A 22,682-nucleotide genomic window follows, 5' to 3' on the forward strand; every position below is an offset into this window, starting at 1 on the left:
AGTGGGGGGTCGCCTGTGTAAGGTGTCAGTGGGGGGTCGCCAGTGTAAGGTGTCAGTGGGGGGTCGCCAGTGTAAGGTGTCAGTGGGGGGTCGCCTGTGTATGGTGTCAGTGGAGGGTCGCCAGTGTAAGGTGTCAGTGGGGGGTCGCCTGTGTAAGGTGTCAGTGGGGGGTCGCCAGTGTAAGGTGTCAGTGAGGGGTCGCCAGTGTATGGTGTCAGTGGAGGGTCGCCAGTGTAAGGTGTCAGTGGGGGGTCGCCTGTGTAAGGTGTCAGTGGGGGGGGGGTCGCCAGTGTAAGGTGTCAGTGGGGGTCGCCAGTGTAAGGTGTCAGTGGGGGGTCGCCAGTGTAAGGTGTCAGTGGGGGGTCGCCAGTGTAAGGTGTCAGTGGGGGGTCGCCAGTGTAAGGTGTCAGTGGGGGGGGGGTCGCCAGTGTAAGGTGTCAGTGGGGGATCGCCAGTGTAAGGTGTCAGTTGGGGGGGGGTCGCCAGTGTAAGGTGTCAGTGGGGGGTCGCCAGTGTAAGGTGTCAGTGGGGGGGGGGGTCGCCAGTGTAAGTTGTCAGTGGGGGGTCGCCAGTGTAAGGTGTCAGTGGGGGGTCGCCAGTGTAAGGTGTCAGTGGGGGGTCGCCAGTGTAAGGTGTCAGTGGGGGGTCGCAAGTGTAAGGTGTCAGTGGGGGGTCGCCAGTGTAAGGTGCCAGTGGGGGGGGGGGTCGCCAGTGTAAGGTGTCAGTGGGGGGTCGCCAGTGTAAGGTGTCAGTGGGGGGTCGCCAGTGTAAGGTGTCAGTGGGGGGTCGCCAGTGTAAGGTGTCAGTGGGGGGGGTCGCCAGTGTAAGGTGTCAGTGGGGGGTCGCCAGTGTAAGGTGTCAGTTGGGGGGGGGGTCGCCAGTGTAAGGTGTCAGTGGGGGGTCGCCAGTGTAAGGTGTCAGTGGGGGGGGGGGGTCGCCAGTGTAAGGTGTCAGTGGGGGGCCGCCAGTGTAAGCTGTCAGGGGGGGGGTCGCCAGTGTAAGGTGTCAGTGGGGGGTCGCCAGTGTAAGGTGTCAGTTCTAACGTCTGTTGAAATATTGGTCTTCTGTTCCTGAGTGTATGCTGATATCAGGGCACCAGAGCATAACACTGACAGACAAATATTGGCAGTGGCAGTCATTTATTGGGTGAGTCCAGTGGGGCTACAGGACATTGTGAAAACTTCACATTAAATTTACATTATGAAAACTTCACATCAAATTTACATTGTGAATACATCACATCAAACTTACATATTGAAAACATCACATCAAATATACATTGTGAAAACATCACATCAAATTTACATATTGAAAACATCACATCAAATTTACATTGTGAATACCTCACATCAAATATATGTTACATATATGTTACTTCACATGAAAAAAAATGTTACATACTAGGAACATGACAACAAATAAATAAAATGAGAGTGGAGCACAGAGTTCTATTCTAGAGTTTCCTTCCCCCACCCTGCTCTCAAAAAACTCTAAAAACATATTTAAATTTTTTTTAAACAAAAACACTTAGACATTGAATGTCACAACCTGAATTAGCTAGAAATCCAAATCACTTTCAGCTTGTTTGATAAGTAAGCCTACACACAAGTAAAACTTCATGAAACTGACCAGTTAAACACATAATAAACTTGATGAAACTGACCATTTACTGAAGACAAATACACACACATAAAACTTGAGGAAACTGGACAAGCTAGTAAAGCTTGTAACAACAATAAATAGCCACCAGTTTTATATGAGTTATAGCAGGGAGAAAAACCAATTTGATTTTTAAAAATATATTATAGTTTTGTTATACAATGGACTACTGGCAGTTTAAAAAGTTACCACAAGGAATAAGTTACACAAATTTGTCCGCTGTATTTAATACTGCACCAACACAATGTTCTGGTTTACATGTGATCAATTGGGATATACAGACCATCCAGTGAGGAGACAACCATACATTCCACAGTTTTGGCCGTTCATTCATTTTAGAGTTTTGGCCAAACTTGTATTTCATAGTCCTGAAAATTTAAGATTTATGCCAAAAACAAAATGGCCTTGTTTGACTGGACATACCCATCTTGTTTTCTAAGAGCTCTTGACATAGAAAAATTATAGGCTTAGCTTAAGGAGAAATAGTTGAATGATTTTGTTTTAGTATCATGCAAGATTTCCTATTTAATTTAAGATTCATGCACATTACAAGAATTAAGAAAACATTGATAGATACATAAATATGTATTTTAAAGTTGAAATGAAAATGTTTTTAACTATAAAGTTGAATAAAATAAATTAGAAATTTTCTTAGTACTTTTAACTTGTATTAAAAGGCATCTATACTACTAACCAGATTAACAAATTATATGTTATTGTGTTGTTATCAAAACAGAAATTGCTTCATTAGAAAAGGAGTCAAAGTTGGGTGAACCCTAACCCAACCATAAAGGATTTTTATGAACATAACTATAGTATCTACTTTCTAATACTCTTTTGCTCAGTTCATTTAAATGCAAGAACTATTCATTTTTACTTTCTCGTATATACGAAGTATAGAGAAAGTCTTGTAATCGTGCAAAAAAAAAAAATCGAGATTTTTACAAATCTCGACGTTTTACACCTCACTGATACGGAAAAACATAATTTTGCAATCTTGTCCGTATGTCTGTGTGTGTGTCTGTCTGTGTGTCTGTGTGTATGTGTAAACACGATAACTTGAGTACCGTTACAGCTAGGTTGATGAAATTTCATATATAAGTATTTTATCAAAATCGTAGATACGTATCAACTTTTGAGCGATTTCCGATAACCGGAAGTGGTACTTTTTTAACTTTGAATTTTTCAAAAGCCTATAACTTGAGTACTATTTCAGATAGATATATGAAATTTCACATGTAAGTAAAAGATTTAATCCTCTACCTTCTTTCAAATTTTGAGTTATTTCCATTGACTGGAAGTAGTAATTTACGCTATTTCCGATTTCTCAAAAAACGCTTGTAAATTTATAAAGTACTAATAATATTCCGCACTATTATGCACATTTTGTTTTGGCGATCGCTTGGTAGAAATTCTTTTTTGTATGAGATTCTATTCTATTTTAAAAAGTTTAAGTATTTAAAATGGATTAAAAATCATAACTATATTCCGAGTTCCCATCCCCTGTTGTTTTATATAAGAATATTCGTGAAACTTTAGGGGAGATCACTCCCGGTTTATAATTTTTATGAACAGTAGTGAATTAATAAGACAATCTTTTAAAATCTTGAATAGAAATAATATAATCAAACCTGGCAGTAAATTAGTAACATACAATAAGTTGCTACATCAACATTTGTACAATATGTGAAATCAATTAAATGCTAATGCTCATCCAGCATTCAGCTTAATCTTCATTTGGTATAGACATTATTGGTAGGGTTAAAAAAAAGGGGGAAAAAACCAGACAAAATTGGTAAGGATAAAAAAAGTGGGGGGAAAATGAACATTTAGAAGAAAAAAAATTACTAAGTAGATGACCAATTATTAGATGCAAAAAAGCAATAGAAAAAAATGTAACACAAATCCACCATTCTTAAATGATTTCAGTTCTCTAGCCCAGCCCCTAAAGCTTGGTTCAAATTTTTTAAATTTAAAAACAACAAATTATCAATTTATTTACATTTCCATTCAATGTATGAAGCAAGTCACTCATGTGACCAAAAAGTTCACTCAAATGAAGGATGAATGATGTTACATGGGGAGTGTTGTGAGGCACAATGTTGTGAGACACTCAACATGGCCGACTGTCAGACGTGCAGGTCACTTCTCTCCCTTGTTGGAAACAATGGTCTTGTCCTGGCTGGGGTCCATAAAATCCTTGTCACTCATGTCCGTAATGTTGGTGCACTCACGTATGGCGGAGTTGGGCACCTGTTGACACAGAGTGAAACATATCAATCAAGTTGTCAGAGAACAAAATCTGGCTAGTTTATTTGACACAAAGTGAAAGAAAATCTGGCTAGTTTATTTGACACAAAGTGAAAGAAAATCTGGCTAGTTTGACACAAAGTGAAAGAAAATCTGGCTAGTTTATTTGACACAAAGTTAACAAAATCTGGCTAGTTTATTTGACTCAGGGTCAGGTCAATGGGAGGTTGTTTTTGTGCTAAAAGATAAAAAAACTAGCCAATGACAACGACTAAATACAACTTTAGATAATTGAGTCCGAATTAAATTTAAACTAGATTATTTTTTTATTCTTATCTTAGTAAAGGTATACATTATCTTTACTTCCATTAAAGCTATATATTATCTTAACCTTAGCAAAGATTTGTATCTATATCTATACTTTCAAAGGTAAATACTGTTATTTTTCCCTTATCAAAGGTAAAAGATTTTATCTGTACTTTCACCCATGGTAAATATAGCCACAGTTACCTTAATCAAAGGTGTGTACTGGGGTAAATATAGCAACAGTTACCTTAATCAAATGTGTGTACAGGGGTAAATATAGCCACAGTTACCTTAATCAAATGTGTGTACAGGGGTAAATATAGCCATAGTTACCTTAATCAATGGTGTGTACTGGGGTAAATATAGCCATAGTTACCTTGATCAAAGGTGTGTACTGAGGTAAATATAGCCACAGTTACCTTGATCAAAGGTGTGTACTGAGGTAAATATAGCCACAGTTACCTTGATCAAAGGTGTGTACTGGGGTAAATATAGCCTAGTTACCTTAATCAAAGGTGTGTACTGGTGTAAATATAGCCTAGTTACCTTAATCAAAGGTGTGTACTAGGGTAAATATAGCCTAGTTACCTTGATCAAAGGTGTGTAATGGGATAAATATAGCCATAGTTACCTTGATCAAAGGTGTGTACTGGGGGTGATGGTGCTCATACACAGGGTTGTTGCTGGCTTTGTTGTAGGCACAGAGAAAAGCCCATCTGCGATGTGGGCTCTGGTTAGGGGCGCTGTTGTGCAGTAGATTAGAGTGGAAAAACAGAGCGTCTCCTGCAGAACAGAGGGGCGTGTCAGTAGATTAGAGTGGAAAAACAGAGCGTCTCCTGCAGAACAGAGGGGCGTGTCAGTTCATAATAAATAAGTCTCAAGTACTGGAATTTAAGGTTAAATTAAAAGGGTAATTTAGCTTATAATATGTTTCAGTGTTTGGCTATGAATAGTTCGATATTTTATATTTTATTACAGATATAACTCATCTAAAATATTTTATAACAGATATAAGTCATCTGAAATATTTTATCACAGATATAAGTCATCGTAAATATTTATATAACAGATATAAGTCATCTAAAATATTTTTATCACAGATACAAGTTAGCAAAAACCCTCCATGTCCTTTAAAATGTTTACCAGGTTCCAACTCCACAAAATGTAGAGGCAGAACTTTCTTGATCTGATCAACTCTCTCTACATCAGCACCTGTCTGTCCCCCCACCATCACATGTTCAATCCTGCCACACTTATGTGACCCTTGGAGAATCTGGTGGAGGAAAATAGCAGTTCAGATGTAGATTAAATACACAGAAAAATAACTGAATCTTTTTTTTAATTGTATAGAATCTATATAACTTACATTCATTTGAAGAATGTTCAGTGCTAGACTTAGTTCAAACAAAATCTTATGACTTAAATGAATCAAGTTTTTTACTTTCCTCAGTTGAACTTTTTCTAAAATCATGTCATTAATCACATAAATCATGTCATTAATTCCAATGTGGGAAAATCAATTTTTAAACTGGTTACCCTCTAAAGTAGGATTAAAAATAAAACTAGCTAATAATAATAAAACTATCTTTAGAAATAAAACTATCTTTAGAAAAATTAAACTATCTTTAAAATAATAAACCTAGCTGTAGAAATAATAAAACTACCTTTAGAAATAATAAAATTATCTTTAGAAATAATAAGACTAGCTGTAAAAATAATAAAACTATCTTTAGAAATAATAAAACTATCTTTAGAAATAATAAAACTATCTTTAGAAATAATAAAACTAGCTTTAGAAATAATAAACCTATCTTTAGAAATAATAAAACTAGCTTTAGAAATAATAAAACTATTTTAAAATAATAAAACTAGTTGTAGAAATAATAAAACTATCTTTATGAATAATAAAACTATCTTTAGAAATAATAAAACTATCTTAAGAAATAATAAAACTAGCTTTAGAAATAATAAAACTATTTTAAAATAATAAAACTATCTTTAGAAATAATAAAACTAGCTGTAGAAGTAAGACTACCTGCAAACATCCATTCTCCTTCCAGCATTTATCAATGGCAATAAAAACAGTCAACATGTCAGGGAATAGGCAGCCATTTTTATACCAGTAGCTGTAAACATGGTTCATGTCAACATTTTGATTGGTTCTAGTCTACATTTTGATTGGTGTGTGTCAACATTTTAATTAGTTCATGTCACAATTTTGATGGGTTCATGTCAACATTGTAATTAGTTGATGTCAACATTGTAATTAGTTCATGTCAACATTGTAATTAGTTCATGTCAACATTGTAATTAGTTTAGGTAAACATCAAGCCCATCAATTGAAACATTTGGCCAACATCAAGCCCACCAATTGAAAAGTTTGGCCAAAATCAAGCCCACCAATTGAAACATTTGGCCAACATCAAGCCCACTAATTGAAAAGTTTGGCCAACATCAAGCCCACCAATTGAAAAGTTTGGCCAACATCAAGCCCACCAATTAAAAAATTTGGCCAACATTAAGCCCACCAATTGAAAAGTTTGGCCAACATCAATCCCACCAATTGAAAAGTTTGGCCAACATTAAGCCCACTAATTGAAAAGTTTGGCCAACATTAAGCCAACCAATGGAAAACTATCGCAACTTGGCATCTTGTTTACAACACTATTCCCCTGTAGCCAATGCCAAGGTCATTGGTACAAACAGGAAAGATGATGAGTATAATGTCAATTCTAAATGAAAGCAAACATTACCCATAGTCCTGATGTCAACATCTATCCTAAATGAAAGCAAACATTACCCATAGTCCTGATGTCAATATCTATCCTAAATGAAAGCAAACATTACCCATAGTCCTGATGTCAATATCTAAATGAAAGCAAACATTACCCATAGTCCTGATGTCAACATCTATCCTAAATGAAAGCAAACATTACCCATAGTCCTGATGTCAACATCTATCCTAAATGAAAGCAAACATTACCCATAGTCCTGATGTCAATATCTAAATGAAAGCAAACATTACCCATAGTCCTGATGTCAAAATCTATCCTAAATGAAAGCAAACATTACCCATAGTCCTGATGTCAACATCTATCCTAAATGAAAGCAAACATTACCCATAGTCCTGATGTCAATATCTAAATGAAAGCAAACATTACCCATAGTCCTGATGTCAATATCTAAATGAAAGCAAACATTACCCATAGTCCTGATGTCAACATCTATCCTAAATGAAAGCAAACATTACCCATAGTCCTGATGTCAACATCTATCCTAAATGAAAGCAAACATTACCCATAGTCCTGATGTCAATATCTAAATGAAAGCAAACATTACCCATAGTCCTGATGTCAACATCTATCCTAAATGAAAGCAAACATTACCCATAGTCCTGATGTCAACATCTATCCTAAATGAAAGCAAACATTACCCATAGTCCTGATGTCAATATCTAAATGAAAGCAAACATTACCCATAGTCCTGATGCCAGACATGCTCTCCACCTGTGAATGGTTCCTTCATCATCAGCTTGGTGTGATAGTGATAGACCTCCCCACCCAGAAGCTGAAACATTCATCACTAGAACATAGACCTAATCAAGAGCATTCATCACATCAACTTAGACCTAGTCAAGAGCATTAATCACAACAACTTAGACCTAGTCAACCAATCAGAACAGTCCTACACTAAAATAACCTACAAAAAGTCCCTACTTTTTCCGAGGTACCAGCCACTTTTTCACAGCGTCCAACCATCCCTGTGACATCATTTCCTGGGTGACTCCACAGACAGAGCCGACTCTTGCGGCCCTCGCTGTCATTGACCTGAAATATTGAGCCCCTCACCCTAGAGTTTAATTGTCATAACATTATCATCAATTTCCCAACAATAAAAATCACACAGTATGTAACTTCTGACAGAGGAGAGTTAATGTGTTCCTACCTGGAATGAGTTTTTTAGAAGTGCATCAGTGCCCTCTAGTGCATCTTTGACTTTGAGAAGCTCTTCTTTGTCCAGCAGACCTCTGTCATTTACAGATTATGTTTATGTTAGAAAATCATTTGGCATTTACAGATTATGTTTATGTTAGAAAATCATTTGACATTTACAGATTATGTTTACATTAGAAAATCATTTGACATTTACAGATTATGTTTACATTAGAAAATCATCTGGCATTTTAGTCAAAACTTATATGGAAACAAATAAACAATAAAATTATTCTACTGCATTTGCCCCTTAGACTGTCAGGTTTGAAAGGGAACTTTACTTTTTTTTAAAACTTAGATCTATGGGGATATGTAACTTAGATCTATAGGGATATGTAACTTAGATCTATAGGGATATGTAACTTAGATCTATAGGGATATGTAACTTAGATCTACAGGGATATGTAACATACATCAGAGGTTAGGGATCTTCCAATAGAACTAAATATACATTATTTAAAATTAAAAGAACTCTTGTATTCAACTTTCAAAAGTTTGTATTATTTGTGGTGGTCATAAAATGTTTTCATTGTAATGTAACATTTGCAAATCAAAACTAGTAGCCTACTGATTTTAAATATTCAAGGAAGAAGTAACTAATTGATTTTAAATTTTTAATGAAATGTTATTGATTATAATTTATGGATGTAAGTAATTAATTAGCCTTAAGCACTCATTAGGTTAATATACAATGAAAGAGCCTTGGCCTGTATGGGCCTACTATTGATCATGTTAGGGGTTCAGCTTTAAACCAAGCTGAGATCAAGCATAAAATCAACTTTGGATTTAACATACATTTAAAAACTTAGACGAAGCATACAACAACATTGGGATCAAGCATCCAGTTACAATGTGACTGCCTTTGGTTATCATTCACAATCTTAAGATGTATCAGTTGCCACCAGAATACAAACACACATAAAGAAACATATACATCAAGTAAAGACCTTAGAATGACATAGCCAGCTTCATCAAAATCTTGTTTCACTTCATCTGTTACTTCAAAATCATCTGTGAAAACATATTCTGTGGAAACATACAAGATTTTATTTTATTTTAATGATAGTTTGTTTACTTTTGTTTACTCTTTGAGCAAAGAAATTTTGTTGCCTTACACATGTTCTCCCCTCAAACACAACAGTGTATTTGTATGTTAGAATACCATCACAACATTGTAATAAATACATTGTATTTGTATGTTAGAATACCATGACAACAGTGTAATAAATACATTGTATTTGTATGTTAGAATACCATCACAACAGTGTAATGAATAAATTGTATTTGTATTTTAGAATACCATCACAACAGTGTAATGAATAAATTGTATTTGTATTTTAGAATACCATCACAACAGTGTAATAAATACATTGTATTTGTATGTTAGAATACCATCACAACATTGTAATAAATACATTGTATTTGTATGTTAGAATACCATCACAACATTGTAATAAATACATTGTATTTGTATGTTAGAATACCATCACAACATTGTAATAAATACATTGTATTTGTATGTTAGAATACCATCACAACAGTGTAATGAATAAATTGTATTTGTATTTTAGAATACCATCACAACAGTGTGATAAATACAATGTATTTGTATGTTAGAATACCATCACAACAGTGTAATAAATACATTGTATTTGTATGTTAGAATACCAACACAACAGTGTAATGAATAAATTTTATTTGTATGTTAGAATACCAACACAACAGTGTAATGAATAAATTGTATTTGTATGTTAGAATACCATCACAACAGTGTAATGAATAAATTGTATTTGTATGTTAGAATACCATCACAACTGTAAAAAAAATTAAAATCCATATTTCTTCCTGGGACTGAAACTTAGCATCAACTTAACCAAGTCAGAAACTAAAGATGTGTAACATTATGTGTAACGAGACTTGTAACAAGATGTGTATACTATGTATATAGACCTGGGCAGTAAGAAAGAATTAGAATGTGATATAACTAGTAAATGTTCACATTAAAGTAACAAATGTCAAGCCACAGAGAGCTTCATGGGTTCAGCTAAATTATGCTCACACCTAGGCCTTTCAAGTAATTGATCTCACACTTTCCTCAGTATCACTCAGATATTAGATAACTTTCAACCATTTGGATCATGTCTTTATGAGTCGTCTAGCTCAGATGCGGTAATCAATAACTTTATCATATCATATAGATCTAACATGTATAAAGTATAGTAATTAGTATTGTATAGCAAGTGGCCAGTGGGCAGTTGTATAATATTTGATATAATAATAATTGTAGGCCTATAATGTATTATTTGTATAGGCCAGGGGTCTCCAAACTACGGCCCGCGGGCCGAATGCGGCCCGCGATGTCCTCTCATCCGGCCCGCGGAGATCTTTTTGTCCACAGAAAAACCGTTTGTTGGTGATGGCTGAGGAACTTTGCCCAGAAAAATCAAAGACATGCCTGGAAGAAACTGGCCCCTGAACTGTAGTTTGATAGTTAATGCGGCCCTCGGACTGAAAAGTTTGGAGACCCCTGGTATAGGCCATAGGGCAGTATAAACTATAAAAGGCCTATCAACAAAAATATAATCGTCTTCTAAAAATATATTCTACCTCCAATTATTAAATTAACTGTTAATCTATTGCTTTAGGTACGTAAAATCTGCAGAGGCTAGTAATGTGAAAAGACGATGTCTATTTAATTTTAGTAATTATTTCACATTTTTAGGAAGATTTCTGTTTTGAAAGTTACAAAAATGTTTCAAAGTTTCATTCATGTACCTGTTTTTAAACAATTGTATTAAAACTTTTCAGTAATAAATAAAGACTAGCCATGTTTTCATCAGATGCATTAAAGCTCGTTTACTTTTTTAGCAGCCATCTTGTTTAAGTTTTTTTTTTTACTTTCTGTTATACAGAGTATAGAGAAAGTATTGTAATCGTGCACAAAAATCACATGAAATTTTGACAGTTTCCACCATTTTACTTCTCAGTACTTCATCATAAACGGAGTATAGGGGACTTATTTTAAGCAGGCAAAAATTCTAAATCCAGATTTATTAACATTTCCGTGTTATATGGAAAAACTGGACAGCAATTCTGTGTGGATGTGTGCCTATAAACACAATAACTTGAGTACCATTACAGCTAGGTTGATGAAATTTCATATATAAGTATTATATCAAATTTGTAGATCCGCATCAACTTTTCAGCAATTTCCGATAACCAGAAGTGGAACTTTTTCTACTTTCAATTTTTCAAAAGCCCATAAATTGAGTACTTTTTCAGATAGATAAATGAAATTTCACATACAAGTAAAAGAAATAATTCTCTTCCTTCTATCATATTTTGACAAATTTCTGTTGTAAGTTCATTAAGCTATTTCAGATTTCTCAAAAAACGCATGTGAATTTATAAAGTACTAATAATATACAGTACTAATAATATACTGCATTATTATGCACATTTTGTTTGACGTTCACTTATTGTGCAATTCTTTTTACTACGAGATTCTATTCTATTTTAAAAAGTTTAATTAAAAATGGTTTAAAATATTGTTTATATCCAGAGTTGCCATCCCCTGTAGTGTTATATAAGAATATTCGAGAAATTTTAAGGGAGATCACTCCTGGTTTATTTTGTAAACTTATAGCAGGAGATTCAGAGGAAGCCACTCTATTTTACAAATGGCTGCTGTTTATATAGCAAATCTTGCTCGCAAATACTGCTGTTGAAAGTTAATTTCTGGCCTATTATATTGATATATTTAGCCATTAATTTTGGTTTATTATTCAATTATCTATAATATTTGACACAAATATATCACAATATACTTCTATTATTAAAGCCTTGACAATGTGGTAACTTTTTCGTACATTACTAGATTCTAGTTCTAGCTGCGGGCGATTTTACGTACCCAAAACGATAGATTACCTCTGGATTTAACAGTTATCAATAACACACAGACTCTGAGACACAGACTCTCTTGACTGTCGAGTCAAGTCTGGCTCTTAGTCTTACTCTTAGGCCAACAGTAACACTTATTAACTTAATAAAAATATTATTATTAATGTTTTCTCACTCCTGAGTAACAAAACTGAAGTGAGCCTCTCACTCTCAAACAACAACAACAAACCTTTGAGAGACATTCCTTCTTCAAGCTTTTTTGTGAGTGTAGTTCACCTTGAGAGATATTACGTGGCTACTTCTTATCAAGTTATTAGGTCAATACGAGTTACGGTTAATATTACTACGATCACTGCCTTATTTACGCTGATACCTTATCTTTAACAAAACAATAGCAACCAGGATCATCGAATCTAAACAAAAAATAAAAATCACGTGATAACTAAATATTTTACTAAAAATAGAATGTCACGTGACATTATATGTGATTGAACGTGCAATTTAAAATTCACACATTTAAATTCAATTACCCATGTTCGGGTAAGAACAACTGAACTCTGACACTTGCTTACTTTCCCTAGGAGTTGCATATAATATCTAGATCTAGGCATTAGACCACATTGTTCTTATTACAAGCATAGCTTGCTATTAAGTTCCCGTAAGATTAAGATGAGTCGGCAGTAGGCGGAGGGGAACAGAGGGAGCCATTAGATTATTTTTAGGAAAGTTGGGCCCAGTGTTTCTTCCAGACTTTTTTTCTCCGGGGGGGGGGGGGGGGGGCGGGGCGGACACTGTTAAAAGTATATATATTCTATATAAATTTCATTTTGTTCGGGGGGGGCGGTAGACTTTCTTCGGGGGCTCCGCCCCCCCCCCCCCCCCCCCGAAGAGATGCCTGGAAGAAACTCTGGTTGGGCCTGTTTCGTTCGTGTATTCAAGTTACGTGTTAGCTTCGTTATTTATTTGATTTCCTTGAAATACCTGTTTGTGGGGTAATGTTCTTACTTTAAGTTTATTCAAATTATTTTTCTTTTCAAGTTTTAGAAAAAAAAATTCATTAGACACTAATTGATAAAATAATTGCAAGAGCTGATGTGTGGTTATCGATTTCCATTGAGGAGAGGCTAAGATGCTTTGACATGTATGATCCAGTAGGGAACACCTGTGGATGCCCCCCGGGCCTACACCTGTGGATGTCCCCCCAAAGCGTGTAGTTGACTTTAACAACACACAACACCAAGCTAGCTGTCACTCATACGGTGCTTCACTCAAACAGTGTGGACATTGCTTGCTGTTCAAGTAGGGACCGGCCAACAACAGCCCGCGCTTTTATTTCTGACTAATCGAGTTCAAAAGTTCACCAAGAAGACAGGAATTGATCTTCATTTCAAAGATGCAGTTTCATACTTTTTTTTTAAAGTTCGCTTACAAGTAAACGGTGGGGGTTTATTTTCAAGTGTTGCCGAAAGGAGAGGGGAAGGGTTGCCAATTAGGCTATCGACTTTTGTCCATACTTTTAAAGTGAGGCACACGCAAAATGACATACACATAAAAACATATACACACTTACATACACACAATATAAATGTGTCTATATATATATATATATATATATATATATATATATATATATATATATATATATCTAATATATAAAGCTCAGTTCTGTATGTAATGCATTTGTATGTCGTTGGAAGTGTACGAATTTAAAAGTTAGAAAATTATCGTGCGCATTTGTCTAAATTTATGAGCTAAAAAATTACTATTGAAAGTGTTGGGAAATAATTTTCATTTTTCAAATTATAGTAATAATTGTCGGCATGTTCATTAAACACAAGTTTTTAAAAAATATATCATCTTTTACAAAAATTCTAATTATGTCTTTATTTAGTCCTATAGCACTTACTTCCCTTTGATAAATTAGGAAAAACACAATTACTTCCCTTTATAAAACCATTGCATTTTGTGGAAAAGTATTTACTTTTTAATTACTTTGTTTTGGTGTTGGGAAAAAAAAATAATTACATAATTAGCGGGGATTGATCAAGTGCAAATGTTGTAGGTATTTTACGGATAAGCTTGGAGTATTAAAATTGTTCATCAAATTGAAACAGGCGCGTTCGTTTAAGTGAGTGCAAAAGACTATGAATAAGTTGGGGTACTATAGTCGTTCATTAAGCTAAAACAGGTGATTCCGCCCCGGGCGTTTATGTTCGCGTTAGTGTTTTCTTTGTGTTTAGGTGGGTTTGCGTTAGTGGTTGCGTTTTGATTTGGTTCGTTTTTGTTCTTTCTTTTTTCGTTTTTGTTTGTGTTTCTTTGTTTGGGTTTGTATTTGTGTTTTTGGTTGGTTTTGCGTTTGGATTTGGTTTGTTTTCGTTTGCTTTTTCGTTGTTTTTTTTTTGTTGGTATTGGTGTTTGTGGTTGGGTTTGTTGTTAGGTTTTTGTTTTCGTTTGCTTTTTTGTTTGTTTTTTCTTTGTGTTTGTATTGGTGTTTGTGGTTGTGGTTGGGTTTGTTGTTAAGTTTTTGTTTTCGTTTGTATTTGTAATTGTGTTAGCGTTATGTTTGCGTTTTGTTGTTTTGGTTTTGGTTGGTTGTGGTTTGGGTGGGCAATGCCGGGTTTATGATGATTACTAAACACACAGGTAATGGTCTTTAACAGAAAGGTTTTTCACAGAAGCCAGAGCAGGGCCTGGCCGGGACGGCTAGTATATATATATATATATATATATATATATATATATATATATACTGAGTGAGTGAACAGACCGAGTTGAATGAAAGTTTGAAAATGAAATTGTTTATTATAAACTGGAGAACTACCGGCCATGGTACTACTACATGGTTGACCATAACAAAGATGCTAAACGCCCGTCAGTTTTTGCTGTCTTCTCTCTGTAGTTTTATCCGTTGACTGGGGCACGAACCGTATACGTACACGCAGTGGCGTAGCGAGGTCGGGGACAAACTGTCAATTTTCGATTTGCACCCCCCCCCCCTAAAACTTTCGATTAGCACCCCCATAAAACTTTCGATTTGCACACCCCCCCCCTCAAACTTTCGATTTGCACACACCCCTCCACCCTTGTCGGGATTTGTCAAATTTGCTCTTAAAAAACTTTTTAACACTCGAATTAATCACTTAATTAAGTGGATATATCATTTTTCTCTCTATATTTTGCTATTTTTTGCCTTGGTGTCACCCTCCTAAATGGTGTCACCAGGTGCGGTCCGCACCCCCCGCCCCCCCCCCCCCTCGCTACGCCACTGCGTAGACGTATGTCGTAGCTAGGGCAGGGCGGGTGGGGTGGCAGCCCTGGGGGCCGACCCTAAGGGGGCGCCAAAAGCTGTGAAATAAACTATCATTTTTAGCTAAAGTATTGAATTATACACAAAGTTAATGAAATAAACGGCTACAAGACACTTTAGTTAAAGTTTTCTACATCATCAACTTTAAGAGATGTCTGCCGATAACATTAACAAAGCGACTATTGGCAAAACGAGAGCCTCTGTCATCCAACCTATTATAAAATAAAGCAGATGACAAAAGGAATAACATGACCAAAAACAGTTGCAATGTTGTCCTAACTCTGCTGGCCAGCAGGTGAACAGGGTTACATGCGTGACCAAACAGAACAACAGTCAGGTAACAATTCCGGTAACCAGTCAGGTAACCAGCCAGGTAACCAGTCAGGTAACAATTCCGGTAACCAGCCAGGTAACCAGTCAGGTAACCAGTCAGGTAACAATTCCGGTAACCAGCCATGTAACCAGTCAGGTAACCAGTCAGGTAACCAGCCAGGTAACCAGCCAGGTAACCAGTCAGGTAACCAGCCAGGTAACCAGTCAGAACAATCACCTCCTCACCCCCCCCCCCCCACCCCCGCCACCCCCAAATGTAGTCGTCCTTATGAAAACTAATTATTTATTCTCCGGGTAAATAACGATCACCCCCCCCCCTGTCTAGTCAGATAACGATCTGCAGTATCTGGTGAAATTTATTTGATTTTAACACTATCTTCTTAAAACGCTCAGCCCATAAAGGAGCTGCTCGAAGCTCAATCAATTGTATCGAACTGCTAACACTGTTCTTCACTGTCCAGCTGGGTTTTTTTTATGCGACCAAAAACATTTTACTTACGGCAAAATTTGCAACACAGATTGCTTGCAAGTTTTACACTCATATTTCGTTTGGCCAACTTTTCGCTTGATACATCTCAGTGGACCTTCATTGTTTTTCAACTAGTGTGGTTTTCTGTGTACATTTTTAGTGGAAACATTTTCGAACAAAAGCAGCACTACAATTAAATTTAACTTTTTGATTAAATTAGTTATTAACTGACATAAAATCAGCGCGTTAATGAGGCCATCTTGAAGGCGCGAGTGTTCGTGCCCAATGAAAGAGTACTAGAAGGAACTTGACATTTGAGAGAAATATTTCTGTTCATGTTGCGTCATCTAACTATTTCATTGCTGATTTATTTTGTCAAGAAAGAGCATTCGCGCTGTCTTTAGTTCTAGAAATTGAACAAATATGTGATTTGGTTTCACATACAGTTTAGATTCGCTGGTATACAAATTCAAAGTTGTTTTTTTCCTACCTAACTTGACTGACAATTAAAATGAAGATGTTAGTTCGTTTAAAGAGGAGGTCATTGACCTCGCTATTTCCCGCAGTCGGCATGCTGGTCATGTTGTCATTGGGAGCCTTTTTGTGGGGGCTCACTTCTAGGGTGTCCTTCTACCCCAGCCGTCTAGACGACCCGCAGCAGCTCTTTGGCCAGATACGGGCTATCGAGGTCAAACGAGAACTGCCGAAAGAGAAGACTGGAGCCGATACATTAGGCGAGAGCCAACTCCTGTCTGACCAGCTGCCGGAAGTAGACGATGTCCAACCTAAAGGCGGTCAAGTAAAAACTGACGCCGGCAAAACAGAGACAAAACAAAAAGAGACCGGACCAGGGGGGCCAATCTATGTCCCGCCGCCCGACGACCGCCCGATACGACGGTTCCCCCAGTGTGTCATCATAGGCTTCGGCAAGTGTGGGACCCGCGCCCTGCTGACATTCATGGCCCTGCACCCCTACATCGCCGCCCAGACCAACGAGATGCACTTCTACAACGTCGAGAGTCTCTTTGAGAAGGGGTATAAGTGGTATCTCGAACAGATGCCGTTTTCCTACAGGTCAGTTGTAAAAGTGCGATTTAAGTGGGATCTAGAACAGAAAAGTGTGTGGGGGTATTGGGGGGGGGGGGGGGAGTGAAGCGGTGAGTACATATAAAGGCGCAAACGCTTCCTAGTTTGTACACACACACAGGCACATACACATCCAACTGAAAAATATTTTCAGTGGGTTGGGGAGAAGCGACGAACCGACGAACAGTAATAAGGTTTTTTACTTTCCTGACATCCTTCCGAAAAAATGGACCACAGGCTAGGAGACATTGACCATCTTACAGAAAGAATGGACCACAGGCTAGAATACAGTGACCATCTTACAGAAAGAATGGACCACAGGCTAGAATACAGTGACCATCCTACTGAAAGAATGGACCACAGGCTAGAATACAATGACCATCCTACCGAAAGAATGGACCACAGGCCAGAATACAGTGACCATCCTACCGAAAGAATGGACCACAGGCTAGAATACAGTGACCATCCTACCGAAAGAATGGACTACAGGCTAGAATACAGTGACCATCCTACCGAAAGAATGGACCACAGGCTAGAATACAGTGACCATCCTACCGAAAGAATGGACTACAGGCTAGAATACAGTGACCATCCTACCGAAAGAATGGACCACAGGCTAGAATACAGTGACCATCCTACTGAAAGAATGGACCACAGGCTAGAATACAGTGACCATCTTACAGAAAGAATGGACCACAGGCTAGAATACAGTGACCATCCTACTGAAAGAATGGACCACAGGCTAGAATACAATGACCATCCTACCGAAAGAATGGACCACAGGCCAGAATACAGTGACCATCCTACCGAAAGAATGGACCACAGGCTAGAATACAGTGACCATCCTACCGAAAGAATGGACCACTGGCTAGAATACAGTGACCATCCTACCGAAAGAATGGACCACAGGCTAGAATACAGTGACCATCCTACCGAAAGAATGGACCACTGGCTAGAATACAGTGACCATCCTACCGAAAGAATGGACCACAGGCTAGAATACAGTGACCATCCTACCGAAAGAATGGACCACAGGCTAGAATACAGTGACCATCCTACTGAAAGAATGGACCACAGGCTAGAATACAGTGACCATCCTACTGAAAGAATGGACCACAGGCTAGAATACAATGACCATCGTACCGAAAGAATGGACCACAGGCTAGAATACAATGACCATCCTACCGAAAGAATGGACCACAGGCTAGAATACAGAGACCATCCTACCGAAAGAATGGACCACATGCTAGAATACAATGACCATCGTACCGAAAGAATGGACCACAGGCTAGAATACAGTGACCATCCTACTGAAAGAATGGACCACAGGCTAGAATACAGTGACCATCCTACTGAAAGAATGGACCACAGGCTAGAATACAGTGACCATCCTACCGAAAGAATGGACCACAGGCTAGAATACAGTGACCATCTTACAGAAAGAATGGACAACAGGCTAGAATACAGTGACCAACCTACCGAAAGAATGGACAACAGGCTAGAATACAATGACCATCCTACCGAAAGAATGGACCACAGGCTAGAATAGAATGACCATCCTACCGAAAGAATGGACCACAGGCTAGAATACAGTGACCATCCTACCGAAAGAATGGACAACAGGCTAGAATACAGTGACCAACCTACCGAAAGAATGGACAACAGGCTAGAATACAATGACCATCCTACCGAAAGAATGGACCACAGGCTAGAATAGAATGACCATCCTACCGAAAGAATGGACCACAGGCTAGAATACAATGACCATCCTACCGAAAGAATGGACCACAGGCTAGAATACAATGACCATCCTACCGAAAGAATGGACCACAGGCTAGAATACAATGACCATCCTACCGAAAGAATGGACCACAGGCTAGAATAGAATGACCATCCTACCGAAAGAATGGACCACAGGCTAGAATACAATGACCATCCTACCGAAAGAATGGACCACAGGCTAGAATACAATGACCATCCTACCGAAAGAATGGACCACAGGCTAGAATACAATGACCATCCTACCGAAAGAATGGACCACAGGCTAGAATAGAATGACCATCCTACCGAAAGAATGGACCACAGGCTAGAATACAGTGACCATCCTACCGAAAGAATGGACCACAGGCTAGAATACAATGACCATCCTACCGAAAGAATGGACCACAGGCTAGAATAGAATGACCATCCTACCGAAAGAATGGACCACAGGCTAGAATACAATGACCATCCTACCGAAAGAATGGACCACAGGCTAGAATACAATGACCATCCTACCGAAAGAATGGACCACAGGCTAGAATACAATGACCATCCTACCGAAAGAATGGACCACAGGCTAGAATAGAATGACCATCCTACCGAAAGAATGGACCACAGGCTAGAATACAGTGACCATCCTACCGAAAGAATGGACCACAGGCTAGAATACAATGACCATCCTACCGAAAGAATGGACCACAGGCTAGAATACAATGACCATCCTACCGAAAGAATGGACCACAGGCTAGAATAGAATGACCATCCTATTGAAAGAATGGACCACAGGCTAGAATACAATGACCATCCTACCGAAAGAATGGACTACAGGCTAGAATACAGTGACCATCCTACCGAAAGAATAGGCTAGAATACAGTGACCATCCTACCGAAAGAATGGACCACAGGCTAGAATACAGTGACCATCCTACTGAAAGAATGGACCACAGGCTAGAATACAGTGACCATCCTACTGAAAGAATGGACCACAGGCTAGAATATATATGTATATGTATATGTATATGTATATGTATATGTATATGTATATGTATATGTATATGTATATGTATATGTATATGTATATGTATATGTATATGTATATGTATATGTATATGTATATGTATATGTATATGTATATGTATATATATATATATATATATATATATATATATATATATATATATATATATATATATATATATATACATAAAATGTGCCTAAGTAAAGCTGTGTGTACATATGTCTCGCTATCCACCAGCAACCAAATCACCATTGAGAAGTCACCTGACTACGTCTTGTCAGCTAAAGCACTGAAGGAGATCCACCAGCACTTCCCGAAGGTCAAGCTCATTTCTCTGGTCCGCAACCCAGTCGATCGTCTGGTCTCCTCCTACTTACAGAGGTGAGTACATCACACGCTTACAAAGGTGAGTACATCACGCGCTTACAGAGGTGAGTACATCACACGCTTACAGAGGTGAGTAGCTTACATAAGGGAGTACATCACACGCTTACAGAGGTGAGTACATCACGCGCTTACAGAGGTGAGTACATCACACGCTTACAGAGGTGAGTACATCACACGCTTACAGAGGTGAGTACATCACATCACACGCTTACAGAGGTGAGTACATCACACGCTTTCAGAGGTGAGTACATCACACGCGTACAGAGGTGAGTAATTACGCGCTTACAGAGGTGACCCTGCTAATGCTAACAATAACTGAGCTAACCCTACTAATGCTAGCAATAACTGAGCTGACCCTACTAATGCTAGCAATAACTGAGCTGACCCTACTAAAGCTAGCAGTAACTGAGCTGACCCTACTAAAGCTAGCAATAACTGAGCTGACCCTACTAAAGCTAGCAATAACTGAGCTGACCCGGCTAATGCTAGCAGTAACTGAGCTGACCCTACTAAAGCTAGCAATAACTGAGCTGACCCTACTAAAGCTAGCAGTAACTGAGCTGACCCTACTAAAGCTAGCAATAACTGAGCTGACCCCACTAAAGCTAGCAATAAATGAGCTGACCCTACTAAAGCTAGCAGTAACTGAGCTGACCCTACTAAAGCTAGCAGTAACTGAGCTGACCCTGCTAATGCTAGCGATAACTGAGGTGACCCTACTATTTCTGTGTCTGTTACCTTCCCAGGCACCGTTTTGTGGCCGAGAACGAGCGAGGCCCTATCACCATGATGTACATCAACAGGACGACCCACAAGTTCGACCCCACCATCAATGCCGTGGATGTGGGCGTGTACCACAAGCACCTGAGTCCCTGGTTCCAGACCTTCCCCCGGGACCAGATCCTCATCCTGGGAGACGAGCAGCTGACCAAGGACCCGCTCAGCGTCTTGGTCAAGGTGGAATCGTTCCTGGGCCTGCCGCACCTCTTGACAAAGGAGAACTTTTACCTGAACGAAACCTGGGGCTTTTACTGCTTCAAGAGATTCGAGGCTAACGCCAGTCCCAAGTGTATCACCAAGTTCAAGGGTTGGAAGCACCCGGACCTGCCGCCCGCAGACGAGAAGATGCTGTACGACTTCTACAGGCCACACAACCAGAAGCTCTTTGACCTCATCGGGCAGAAGTTTGATTGGGAGAAGAAAGAGGGGGGCGACGCGATAGACTGATGTCACTTGTCCATTGTTCTAAACATTTTTTATTTATTAGCACAGTGTATGGGTAGAAATGTGAGTGCTCTTATTTCATCGATGCATATTGTTGTGTGATTATATTTTTGTTTCGTATCATTGATTGGATGTAAGAAACTATCGAGTGAAAGCGATATAATTTTTAATAAATTAGCTTTAATTTGTCCTACAATATCAATTTCATTTTGATACCTGAAATAAGATCGACAAAGGTACCGATAATTATTTTTATAAACGAAATTGTTAACATTTTAATGTTTTGCAACTTTGAAATATATACATATATATCCATTTAATAAACAATGGTTTTTAATTTATTATGACCATCAAAACTGGGTTGTGTCAACCATTAAAACTGGGTTGCATTTTCTCATCCAGATAAAATACTGGTTTTGGATAAAATTCCGTTTCCGTTTAATTTCGTTTATGTTACTGTTTCGGCTCCGGTTAAAGCTCGGTTAACTGTTTAATTTCCGTTTCTTGTTGAATTTCTGTCTTCGGAAAAAGTTCCTTTTACGATAACATTTTGTCTTCAATTACGTCTTTAGTTGTTGTTTTTTTTTTCATTATAAAAAAGCAATGTTAGAAAACGAATTTTAGACGTTTTATCGCGTTTTAGATAACTGTTTTAATAAATTGTAATAGTTTAGACAAGATTTTGGAAAAATATCAATGTTTTAAAAAAATTCAACTGCAATTTTGAGGGGGGTTGTAGGTTGAGGTGTGACGTCATTTTAGGGGGGGTCTGGCTTTTTGTGACGAAGTGTGACGGAGGGAAGGGGGGGGGGAGGTAAAAATCGTCAAAAAAGCGTGACGTCATTTATGGATGACCCCTTACTGATACTGGCAAATTTTGTATTCCGGTTAAAATACAGGTTGCGGGTAAAGTTCCTGTTTCCGGTTTTTATTTCTGTTCAGATTAAATTTACGGTTTCAATTAAGTTTCGGTTCGCCATAAATTTCGGT

General features: G+C 38.0%; 2 protein-coding genes across 3 annotated transcripts; one reads left to right on the forward strand and one right to left on the reverse strand.

The window, feature by feature from the left end:
- Positions 1–1,122: 1,122 nt before the first annotated feature.
- Positions 1,123–12,531, reverse strand: LOC131939341 (L-proline trans-4-hydroxylase-like). Of its 2 annotated transcripts, none has more exons than XM_059297596.1 (9): positions 12,337–12,531; positions 9,155–9,233; positions 8,161–8,242; positions 7,932–8,042; positions 7,691–7,782; positions 6,251–6,341; positions 5,359–5,488; positions 4,847–4,998; positions 1,123–3,912 (listed from the first exon to the last, which is right to left on the reverse strand). In XM_059297596.1, exons 1-9 carry the CDS (start codon positions 12,347–12,349, stop codon positions 3,802–3,804), a joined length of 861 nt encoding a protein of 286 aa, XP_059153579.1. In that variant the 5' UTR covers positions 12,350–12,531; the 3' UTR covers positions 1,123–3,801. The 2 variants fall into 2 exon arrangements, with proteins under 2 accessions (XP_059153579.1, XP_059153581.1); XM_059297598.1 differs by having other exon boundaries at positions 4,847–5,051.
- A 3,687-nt stretch (positions 12,532–16,218) lies between these two features.
- On the forward strand, positions 16,219–22,025 carry LOC131939322 (heparan sulfate glucosamine 3-O-sulfotransferase 1). Its single transcript, XM_059297547.1, has 3 exons — positions 16,219–17,290; positions 20,319–20,462; positions 21,215–22,025. Exons 1-3 carry the CDS (start codon positions 16,728–16,730, stop codon positions 21,693–21,695), a joined length of 1,188 nt encoding a protein of 395 aa, XP_059153530.1. The 5' UTR covers positions 16,219–16,727; the 3' UTR covers positions 21,696–22,025.
- The last annotated feature ends 657 nt before the right edge of the window (positions 22,026–22,682 follow it).

The sequence above is a fragment of the Physella acuta genome, unplaced genomic scaffold, assembly GCF_028476545.2.
Source record: "Physella acuta isolate Inbredline_101_S28 unplaced genomic scaffold, ASM2847654v3 ptg000275l, whole genome shotgun sequence".
Taxonomy (NCBI): Eukaryota; Metazoa; Mollusca; class Gastropoda; family Physidae; genus Physella; species Physella acuta.